This window comes from Crinia signifera, chromosome 2 (genome assembly GCF_055691185.1).
Source record: "Crinia signifera chromosome 2, ASM5569118v1, whole genome shotgun sequence".
In the NCBI taxonomy this organism is placed as follows: domain Eukaryota; kingdom Metazoa; phylum Chordata; class Amphibia; order Anura; family Myobatrachidae; genus Crinia; species Crinia signifera.
In genome coordinates this window covers 272,330,546-272,342,767 of record NC_139218.1, presented here as the reverse complement: position 1 = coordinate 272,342,767, position 12,222 = coordinate 272,330,546, and the positions used below count along the sequence as shown (strand labels likewise).

Below are 12,222 nucleotides of genomic sequence, written 5' to 3'. Positions count from 1 at the left end.
TTAGCAGAGGCTAGCGAATCAGATAGTGTCCACCAAGCAAGTCTGCGAATGGCTTGGAAAACTATTTCCGATCGGTGGCCAGCTGCAAATCCTTATGCAACTTATATAATAATTTTCCAGTGTATAGTCTGTGCATAACTCTGCCCCTTTCATTACTGTACGATTGAAACAGGCTAATCAAGGCCAGAGCAGAGGTCACACAAATTCCCTGAAAACGCCAGGGAATGTCGGGACTAGGTAAAGACCGGACTAGACTCTGGACCGCCGGACAGGACATCAAAATCTGCAGTCCGGAGCTTATAGGGTCCGGTTCGGGGGTGTCTTGTGGGGGGGGGGGGGGGGTCGTCCCTGTGATAGCTATCATCAGGGACATGGGGAAGGGGAGATTACAGCCCCCCCCACCTCCCCCTGTGGTCCGGACCGTCCGGTTTTTGCTACATGCCCGGCCCATACAGGGAGACTTTATTCTACCCCTCCTCATCTACCTGGTGACAGGTGTCACAGGCAGGACACCCCCCGGACCGGACGCTACAAGCTCCAAAATGCAGAGTTTGATGTCTGGTCCGGCGGTTTTGTCCTGGTCCGGTTTTTACCCATACCCGGGAATGTCTGCTTCTTTTTTTTTTCTGACTCTCAAAAAAAGAACCAGTTACCATCTCCTAACACAGCAGTTTTGTTTCAGTCAAGTTGTAAGGGAATTATGATTAAAAGAATTGCTGTTTTATTACGCTGTTTGGCCTTTGCGAATGCATACTTTGATCCGTAACACGCACAGTCGTTCGATAATTGATCATTGTACAAATGTGCAAAAAATTAGAATAATCGGCACAAGCAGCTGCTGTGCTAAAAAATGCTAATTGGGTTTGTATTGAGTATAATGGTGGCCATATACTAATACAATTTAGCCATTTTTCACCCGATTCCGATGGATCGGGCTGAGAAATCCAATGAAGAGTGGCCAAATTCCATGTGTTTGTCATTAGGGCCCTGATTCACGTTCACTCAAAGCGAATTCGGCCACGTTCCAATATTTGGGGGTCTGCACAAGTATGTACTTGCGCATGTGCAGACCTCGGCAACAAACGGCTTTGGTGACTTACACACTCACCGGGCTATTCATTGCAGGAAGGGGCAGATGGCGATGGACAATGGGAATGCGTGTTAGTGCTTGGTAAGCAGCGATCTTTGAACCAACATGAATTAGGCCCTAGATCCGATCCAACGCTCGGTCCCGTGCGGAGATCAGACATTATTGTGTGTCCGAACTCTCATTCGGACAGCCTCCTGGCAGCAGGAAATGGATCGCATGCAATCCTACTGCACGGGACCTTCCCATGGGGCATCGGCTGCAACTTTTTCCCCTCAGAGAAGTTGCCGTCTCTACTTCTTAATGCTGGCGATACACTAGAACAGCAGTTCTCAAACTGTGGGTCCTGACCCCAAAGTTGGTCCTGGCCTTCTCAGTATGGGGTCCTGACCCCATGTTACTGACCATCAGGCTGATAACTTTTCTAATCTCAGTCATTGATTCAAGGAATCTGAACGATCTGTTGAATCGTCTGATTTTAGACTCCTCCCATCATTCTGTACCTCCACAATGCTGCCATGTATGTGCTGTCTGCTGACTAGACATGTGATGTGATGACCTTCTGCAGTACCGTGCTGAAGTTCTGTCATTATGTCTGATGGGGTCCCAGAGCAAAATAGTTTGAGGACCCCTGCACTAGACCAACTTTCATCCAACTAGTTGGTTGGTTGGACTGAAAATACTGTATGGGAGCAAATGACAATCCACAATTGTGCACAAACCCAGGAAAATTGACAAAAACATTGAGTCAAATTGTTTAAATCAAACAAGTTCAACTACAGTACAAATTCCATTTGTTCCCATCCAGTACCAGAATTTCATTCCATCCAACCAACTAGTGTATGCAATATATAATAAAATAGAGAACACTGCGCCGTGGCCAGCAACTATGGTAGCAATACGGGTTGGGATCATTTGGTAAACAGCATTATGGTCAACAGTCATTAGGTCGACATGGGAAACGGTCGACATGTTGTTAGTTCGACAATGTCTAGGTCGACATGGGGGTTTTCACTGTTTTTTTTACCTGAATGTCAACACAGTCGACATGTACACAGTTTAAAGTTGACATGGTTCTAGGTCGAAAAGTCATTAGTTCGCCAGGTTGTTAGTTTGACAGGTCATTAGTTCGACAATGTCTAGGTCGACAATCAAAAGGCCGACATGGGGTTTTTCACTGGACACAGTTTCAAGTGAACCACATCCCCTCGCATCGCTTGCTGTGCTTGTAATGCGTCAGGCACACTATTTTATTCTCCCAGCACGCCCTAGTGGATGGTGGGGCATGAAATACCACCTGTTGGCACATGTCTGCTCAAAAAACAGTGAAAAACCCTATGTCGACCTTTTGACTGTCGACCTAGACATTGTCGAACTAATGACCTTTTAGACCTAGAACCATGTCGACCTTTTCCTATGTTGACCTTTTCCCATGTGGACCCAATGGTGTCGACCTAATGACTGTCGACCATCAAGCTGTAGACCAAATGATCCCAACCCGTGCACTGTGGCCGAAGCGCGAGCCATGTGAGGAGACGTGGTACACTTATACGATGTCCATGATGACTTAAGTCGACATTGCAAAAAGTGAAAAACATCAACCATGAGATTGTGTTGACATTTTGTCAGTCGACCTTGGGTATGTCACCCATTTCAAGATGTCGACAGTGACTGTAAACCTATAAACATTTATACCGTAACCCCAACTCGTTGGAGGAAAGTTGGTCTGATGTATGGCCAGCAATAGGCTTCCATCACTAATTGTCACATTGATGCTATTGACACCACCCCCCATTCTCCCTGTTTGACTCCTTTTTCTCCCCTGTTCTCTCAATTATGCCCTGAACAAGCCATATCCCTTACTTCTGATCTTAATTATGTTGCCCCACTGACCATTCACCCTTGCAGATCAACACCTCAACCCTGGCACACCAAGGGCCTTATTCTGGTTAGGTCGGTGAAACGTACGTACGGTCCGTTTCGCCGTACGTTTCCCATACGCGGACGGTGAGCGAAAATCCGCCCACAGAACAGCCGCACACGGACGGTCACAAACACCGACAATGGGGAGTGGCGTACACTTGAGCGTACGCCACCTTGTACGGACGGATCTCCCTCTTAGCCACCGATACCTGGCGTACATCAGAGCGTACGCCGTGTACGGATGGATGTTGTCCGTTTTCACACCGACACCTTCCGTATATCTGAGCGTACGCCACAGTGCAAGTAGAAATTGAGTCCAAAAACATCCTTGTTGCTTTTAGATGTGGTTTATGTGTCTTTTTCCATATAAAAAACTGTTATGTTTGTGTTACAGTGAAAAAGTTGATACATGTCGACTTCTGTGAATTGAGTGTCCTGCTTTTTAAAGTATACCAAAACACTTTCTGAATGGGTGTAGATGGTTATAAAATAACTACCCTGACATATATAACCAGGTCTTAGAATGAATCTTACCTAAAATTAAACCAACCTTTACATGTAGAGAAGTGTAGAAAGATATGCTTCCAATGTGTTTGAGGGGATGCGGTCAATTTGCCGGCGGTCGGGATCCCGGCGTTCAGAATCCCGACACTGGAATCCCGACCGCCGAAATCCCGAAACTTTCTCCCTCCGTGGGTGTCCATGACACCCATAGAGGGAGAATAAAATAGCGTGCCGAGCGTAGCGAGGCACCGGGCCCACTGCGTGGCGAGCGCAGCGAGCCCGCAAGGGGGGGCGATCCACGTCCCCCCCATGTCGGGATTTCGGCGGTCCGGATTCCGCCTGCCGGGATTACGTATCGGATCCGTGTTTGAGGGCTGTGTGTGGCTTGCAGGTAGTGAAATCATGGTTTTCACTTAATAGGCTGCAGCATCACTTATTACATTCAGGTGTAGTAATCAGCGTTAATTAGCAGACCCAGGCATCCGCTCTCATACGGTATCTCTAGGGGTGGTCTGGAGCTATCTTTGGCGTCCGCCTGTTTTTGGTACAAAATGCACGGTGCGTTCACCGATCGAGGCGGTTGTGGCACCAGACATTTTGTGTGCACACCCCCGTGTACGCCCATGTTTACGCCCAGTTTTCCTCATTATTCCGGCCGCTCCCATAAAAACGCCCATATGCCACCCACAATGACTGTACTCTTGCGGACAGGTTTTTTCGCAGAGAGACCCGTCCGTGAGTGGTGCACGGTTCGCCGTACATGCGCATTGGGAAAGCTACGCATGCCCAGATGAAAAAAAAAACCTGATCTGCCCATATACGGTCCCAGCGTACCAAGCAGAATAAACCCCCAAGTGCATCAGAAACCTGCAAAAATGCTCAGGCACTGCTAAACCATAGTGGAAGACCATACATTCTAAAACAGACTTCCTCTATTTCAAATGTATGCTGTCATGCATCAGTATTATTATTTATTATTATTATTTACAGTTTCTTATATAGCGCAGCAGATTCCGTTGCGCTTTACAATAGTAGACAGTGATAAAACAAACTGGGTAACAACAGACAGACTTGGAGGTTAGAGGGCCGTGCTGCAAACTTACAATCTATAGTACTGTCCTGTTCCTCACTACACAGTCGGGTGTGGTACAGTCGGGATCCCGACAGTCATTATCCTGACGTCGGGATCCCGTCTGCCCGGAATCAGACAGCATGGCAAGCGCAAGAAAGCCCCTTGCGGGCATGGTGGCCACCTAGTCTATTCTCCCTCTATGGGGGTCGTGGACCCCCACAAGGGAAAATAGCGGGTGGCCGTCGGGCACCCGGCTGTCGGCGTTTTGACAGTCGGGATCCCGTCCGATACCCACACAGTCATACTTAATTAACACCATATCCCAGTCTAAAAACCCTGGGTGTGTCTTTGGTATCAACTCCTTCCTCTGCTCACCCAGGTCCGGAGCTACCTTTAGGCACTTGCCTAGAGCCCTGGATGCTGGAGGGCACGCTTTGTTCAACCCAAGTATACATATTTCCAGGGGAACACCTGCCAGTGATTAGCATCATCCCACCCAACCTCTTGCAAATCACCAGCACAGAGCAGGACTAACAGGGTGGGGTGACTGCCGCCACAGCTCGTATCACTAACAGCGATGCTCTCTGTGTCAGTGACAGCCACCAGTGCTGCTGAGCCATGCTGGACTGCAATGGCTGACTTCTTCAATATGTGAAGCTGCAGCCTGCTCCATGAGCGCAAGCTGCAGAAAAGGAGATCAGGGTTGCCGACTTTAATATTCTCCTCTCCGGGAGAAGCCCGGAGAGGAGAGTTTCAGCAGCTGCTCGGGGGCGTGGCTTGAGCGTGACATCACTAAGCCTTGCCCCATGATGGTAAACAGGTGAATTTGCGTATCTCCGTGGCGTGATTTCGCCATTTTAGCTCTGCCCCCTCCTGAGACCCGCGGATTGCGGCATTTAAATGCCGCGATCGGGGACGCAGCGGGGGTCCCCCCTGAATCCGGGAGGGAGACTCCCGTTCATTCCGTGAGGGTAGGCAACCCTGAAGGAGATGGACCCAGCAGCGGCAGCTAGGATAGGAGAGAGGGCAAGAGGTCTGGCCTGCCTAGAGGTTACAAAAATTGCAGAAGATTTTGGATATGGTCAGGGGCGTAACTAGATCTTTGTGGGCCCCATAGCAGATTCTTGAAAGCCCCCCCACCACCATTGTCCCTATTATGCCCCTTAGGGGAGCAGGAGAATGAGGGGCATGAGAGATAAAGAGGGTCTCAGGGGAGAAGAGCGAGAAAGAGAGGGAATGAGAGGAGAGAGAGTGTCAGGGAGAAAGAGATATGGCTGAGGGGAGAGAGGGGGAGGAGCAAGAGAGAAAGGTGGGCGGGGGGGGGGGAGACAGACAGTCACCTTTAGCTATTTACATGAACCTAGGAGAGGCCACATTCGAATCCCCACATACAGCTTTGGGGTCAGCTCTCATCTACCCTCTCTAGAGCTGACTGGTGCTGGTCATATAGTGCAGCACAGATATATGATGCTTAGCCAAGTCCAATCTGCTGAGCCCTCACTTCCTCCCTCCCTCCCAGCCCATAGCTACCTGTTCGGGTGTTGTGTGTCAGGAGCGGCCCATGCTGGAGGGGTTCGATACACATGGTTCCTAGTACTGGGACTACACCACAGGCTCCACGTCGCCAGGTCCGTAGGAGGAGGACGGAGTGGAGACACCTGGTGTATAGTGTGTGTGCATGTATGGCTGGCTGCCTGGGAAATAAAGAAAGCAAGGACCTATTATGAAAAGTGGAGGATGTGAGGCCAATGGCATGTACAACCCGTACAGTCTAAGAGCAAATATATACGGTAAAAGCATACCTCCCAACAGTCCCGATTACAGCGGGACAGTCAGGGCCTGTCCCGCAGTCGGCAGTGTCCTGCGGTGAGGGGGGCTGTTGGGAGTCCCCCCTGTCGGCTGCTATGCAGCGGGGAATAAACGCTGTGCGCATGCGCACAGCGTTTATTCCCGCAGCCAGGGAGCTGGGGGCATGGCTAGAGGCTCACAGAGCCTCTGGGTCATGCCCCCATAGCGGCAAAATGGGGGCGTGGACTCGCGGAGAGCCGTGAGTATAGGCCACGCTCCCTAAATTAGGTCACGCCCCGAAAATTTTGGCGCGCCTTCGGCACGGATCAGCTGTGTCCCGGGTCAGGCGCGGAGAAAGTTGGGAGGTATGGTAAAAGTACAAATGTATAAAATGGAAACTTAATACTTGATTTATGGACAAGCATGTGACCAGCTTGGGGGGGGGGGGGGTGGTAATGTCTTGATAAGTGGTGCTGAGCTCTTAATAGCCTGATGTAAATTTGAAAGACATAATCCTTGGAGTTTGATAGTCTTGGGAATCCTTCCCTTTAATCAAATGTATGTTTATTTTAGGGGCCGTACACACCAGGACGATTTGGCATAAAAACCTCCGATTTCGATGGGTCGTACGAGCGTTTGCTATAGATTGGTGCAAAATCTTTTGTTTTAAGCCCACAATTCCGATCCGATGCGCGTACCCGCCGGTCGTAGGTCGGATTGAAGATCCTACCTACTGCAGTAAAGATCTGTCAATCCGACCTCAGATTGGGGGCTGATTGTATGCAGATTAAGAGATGATCGTGTGCACTTGCCTCGTCAGACCGTCGTCAGATCCTGCTTGTTTATACTCATTTCCTGGTCACTCCCTCCGCAGCCATTTTGTGAGACTCGTGGATGGTACAGGATAGCAGTGACGGAGGATCCTGGAGCACAGCCAAATTGAAGACAGGTATTTGGACCTTCCCTACCCACCAATGCATTAGCTGCCCACCAATGCATTAGCTGGCCACCAATGCATTAGCTGCCCACCGCTGCCCACCAATGCATTAGCTGCCCACCGCTGGCCACCAATGCATTAGCTGCCCACCGCTGCCCACCAATGCATTAGCTGCCCACCGCTGCCCACCAATGCATTAGCTGGCCACCAATGCATTAGCTGCCCACCGCTGCCCACCAATGCATTAGCTGCCCGCCGCTGCCCACCAATGCATTAGCTACCCACCAATGCATTAGCTGCCCACCGCTGGCCACCAATGCATTAGCTGCCCACCGCTGCCCACCAATGCATTAGCTGCCCACCACTGGCCACCAATGCATTAGCTGCCCACCGCTGGCCACCAATGCATTAGCTGCCCGCCAATGCCCACCAATTCATTAGCTGCCCACCAATGCATTAGCTGCGCACCAATTCCCCCCAGTGCATTTGATGCCCACCAATGCAGTGCAGTGATATATCTGTGTGTGTAAATGGTAAATAGCAAAACCACAGCAGGTCATGCTGGAATGTGTAGTTCAACTAAAGCAGGAGTGTCAAGGTTGGCCAACACTGGAATAGATGAAGCTGTGTACACTATCACCTTGTTTACAATAAAAAGGAAACTGGTTGGTGAAACTTAAAACTTTATTGTGATATTAACAAAAGTGAACCTGAAATAAAAGAAGTGTCTTAACAATATATAAACTATAATCATTTAATAATTTTTTTTATCTATTTTCTTATAGACATGTCTCAGGCTCTGGCAAAGGAGCGTGACTTCGTCGAAGCATTTATCGACAAATACAGGGAGTACGAATGTCTTTGGAAGACGAAGTCCAAAGACTACAGTAACAAAATTAAAAGAGCAAATGCCCTGGATGAGTTGGCCAATTTCAGCCGTTCATATCACCCTGAAGCCAATGCGGAGTGGGTGCGGAAAAAAATCCAAAATCTCCGCACTGTGTTCCTAAAAGAGCATAAGAAAATGCAGACCACCAAGAGATGTGGTGCCGGAGCCGGCGACGTGTATGAGACCTCCTTGTGGTACTACAATCTCTTAACCTTCACCCTGAGTCAGAAGGCACAGAGGACCGGACTGTACCTCATGGTGGAGAGTGAGGGGGATGAGGTGTTGCAGACTGTGGATGAAAGTTCCCAACCATTGTCGGTAAGTACAGACCCGGTATTGACACATGTCCTTCCTCATTATTTTTTTGGGCCCGGAGAATAGGTTCAGTCCACACATGTCTTAAATGTGGTTCTCCTGCCAATGGACAGCACCCACTCCATTAAAATAGTCCTTGTACTGGTCTCTAACCTGCATGGCGCGTGTAGTCCCCCTATACTGTTGCGCCGGCGTTTCCACAGAGGATATCTGCACTACCTCCTTTGGCTCCTCTGGGACCTCTGGTGGTGCTGGTCCTGTAGGCCTTTGTGGTCTTTCCTTGCGGCGCAGTAAATTGTGCAGGACACAGCACGCCATGAAGACCCAGTCTATTTTGTCCACCCTCAGGTTGATGGCAGTATGGAAAATGCGGAAACGGCTTGCCAGGATACCAAACGCACTCTCCACAAGCCGCCGTGCCCTGGAAAGCCTGTAGTTGAAAATTCTTTTGTCGTGGTCCAGGCCCCTTTTGGCATATGGCTTCATGATGTGCTCATGAAGGGCAAATGCCTCGTCTGCCACGAACACAAAATTGAGCCCATGTTTGGTTTCCTGGACCGACGGCAAGTGAAGAGTGTTGGAGGTGAGCCTCTGGTAGAACTTGGTATCCTTCAAAGTTCCACCATCCGAAGCACGCCCATTCCTGCCAACATCCAGGAAGATGAACTCGTAGTTCGCATTAACCACAGCCATTAGAACGATACTAAAGTATCCCTTGTAATTGAAGTAGTAGGAACCACTCTGTGCAGGCTGGTTGATGCGGACGTGTTTGCCATCAATGGCTCCTCCACAATTTGGGAAATTCCATGTCTCTTCAAACTCTGCAGCGATGTTTTGCCAATCCTTCACGCTGGTAGGGAACTGTAGAAATAATAAATAAACTTGATTAATAAATTGAACTTTGTATTTGTTTCCACAGCAACACAGTGCAGAGACAGAACATTCACCGACCCTGGACCTGTCTGGATTGTCGGAGTCTCCAGGAACATCGCAAGGAATATCCACTACACCCACACCGACACAACAGGCCTGTAAAAAATCGCGCCGCAAGGAAAAGAAAATAGACAACCCAGAGGAGGAATTACTGATACGGGCCGAACAGGTTCTACGTAGGCCTCCCGACCGATTTGATGCTTTCGGGAAATATTTGTCTGACGGCTTACGCCAGCTGAGTCCAACCCAGCAAATGGCCTTTGAACGCATAAGCAGAGAGCTATTGTTTTTTGGCCGTTTAGACCGCCTTACATTTGAATGCAACATAGCTGGCCTTCTTCCTTGCCAACAACCACCAGGGCCTACTCCCCCAGCACCCTTACCAGTCCCTTCCACTTTGCCAAATCAATCTCCACCTGTCCAAGCATCCTCCGCACAACCTTCAACTCCAGCCCGCTATACCCACCTGTACACCTCATTATTGCCTGAGTTCACAGGAGAGCAGGACCCTCCGGTTTTACGCGAATTGTAAAACCAATTCTTGCCCTGTTGGTATGGAGCAGTATGACACATGATGCATGAGGCGCAGATAAAGCCCATGCACACGTGGCGCATGGTGCGGAGCAATGGGGCCGGGACCACTGCTTCTGCACTATGCACCGCGTGTGCATGAAGGTACTTTGATTATCTGCGCCACAAGCACTGTGTGTTCTACTGCTCCGTACCTCTAGTGAGTGCGGCAGTAGGTTTTAAAGCTCAGTTTGTTACAAAATTTTTGACTTGTTATAGCACTTTGGTCTATTTTTATATTATGCGTACCTAATGTTTCTAAAATGACACTTTTGCCATTTGCACATGCATGGAGCAGTATGACACATGATGCTTGTGGCGCAGATAAAGCCCATGCTCACGTGGCGCATGGTGCGGAGCAATGGGGCCGGGACCACTGCTTCTGCACTATGCACCGCGTGTGCATGAAGGTACTTTGATTATCTGCGCCACAAGCACTGTGTGTTCTACTGCTCCGTACCTCTAGTGAGTGCGGCAGTAGGTTTTAAAGCTCAGTTTGTTACAAAATTTTTGACTTGTTATAGCACTTTGGTCTATTTTTATATTATGCGTACCTAATGTTTCTAAAATGACACTTTTGCCATTTGCACATGCATGGAGCAGTATGACACATGATGCTTGTGGCGCAGATAAAGCCCATGCTCACGTGGCGCATGGTGCGGAGCAATGGGGCCGGGACCACTGCTTCTGCACTATGCACCGCGTGTGCATGAAGGTACTTTGATTATCTGCGCCACAAGCACTGTGTGTTCTACTGCTCCGTACCTCAAGGCAGAAAAGTGAAATGTTTTATATATTTTTGGACATGTTATTGCACTTTGGAACAGTTTGCAGTTATGCGTATCAATGGGTTCTATTTTTGTACCATTTGTATTTAATCCAAAAAAAAGGAAAACTAAAAATGTGTGGATGTCAAAGTTTGATTTATTTTAATAAAACATTATATGTTTTCACTACAAGTGTGTGGTGTATTTTTCCTTACCTTGCAATACTCGTGCTGCAGTACCTTCACGATTGCTTTGCAGGTCTCGGGGATGATGAGGCCCAAAGCTTGCGGGGAGATGAGGGATCCAAACTTCAGGTCAGCCAGAGACCGTCCTGTAGCCAGAAACCTCAGGGTCACCACCAGCCGCTCCTCAGCAGGTATAGCCATGCGATACTTGGTATCTTGCTTCTGGATGTGGGGGGTGACGAGACTCAGCAACTCATGGAAGGTGGCATCATCCAAACGTAAGAAATTCCTATAATCATTGGGATTATTCTCACGAATTTCCAGGAGCAGTGGCATGTGAGAACGAGCCTGACGGCTCAGCAGCCACTGCTTGGTCCAGCATGACCTAGCTCTTCTACGCTGGGCCCTCAGCTGCCTCACCCTGAGCACAGCATAGGAAAGCAGAAAATCTTGCTGGTAAGAATCCATCACTGCAGACTGCATAATGGACACAGGAAAAGCACACTTTGTAATGCCAGGCAAAAACAAAGCAGAGCAAACAGCTATGTACAGCGTTCAGCAGGTATACACCAAGCCTCACTAGTCACAAAGCACAAATGCACAGATCTAAAATGGCTGCTGTTATTTGTACCCCACAACTAGTCCTGCCCATTATTTAAATTTCAAAAACGACAGTCACTGTGCACACACGATGCACCAAAACGACAGTCGGACGACCATCGCAAACGACTCGCGATCGTTTGACGATCGTAAGTAAAAAAATACACCATCTTATGCAAATCGTGAGTCTGGGCCCGGGGGAGCGCTCCCGAGAAGTTCACAGCAAATCGGTTCACGATCGACGCACGATCGTGATCGTTCTGGTGTGTACGAGGCCTAAGGTTCAAACAGTGATTGGGGCAGAGAGGAGGAGGAGGTGAGAGGAGCAGTGGTGACATAGAAGTGGAGTGAGTAGAGTGAGATATGTAGTGAGAGATGTAGTGGGGAAGGAAAGGTGGAGGGAGTGAGTGGGGCAGGGTTGACGGGGATGGAGAGGTGGAGGGACAGTGAGAGGTGCAGTAGTGATGGGGATGGAGAGGTGCAGGGAAGAAGGGAGTGAGAGGTGACAGGAGGGTGGAGAGGTGCAAGCAAAGGAGAGTTGCAGGGGGGAGCAAGTGAAATATGCAAGGGTGACATGGGGAGCGAGTGGCAGATGCAGGAGGTTATGGGGACAGAGAGGAGCAGGAGTGATGGAGAAAAAGAGACACGGGGA

At 49.2% G+C, this 12,222-nt stretch overlaps 1 protein-coding gene across 1 annotated transcript; it reads left to right on the top strand.

The window, feature by feature from the left end:
* The first annotated feature begins 6,874 nt into the window (after positions 1 to 6,874).
* Positions 6,875 to 11,233, top strand: LOC146057415 (uncharacterized). Its single transcript, XM_083168639.1, has 3 exons — positions 6,875 to 7,323; positions 8,097 to 8,518; positions 9,435 to 11,233. The coding sequence occupies exons 1-3, from the start codon at positions 7,269 to 7,271 to the stop codon at positions 9,978 to 9,980; spliced, it is 1,023 nt and encodes a 340-aa protein (XP_083024765.1). The 5' UTR covers positions 6,875 to 7,268; the 3' UTR covers positions 9,981 to 11,233.
* The last annotated feature ends 989 nt before the right edge of the window (positions 11,234 to 12,222 follow it).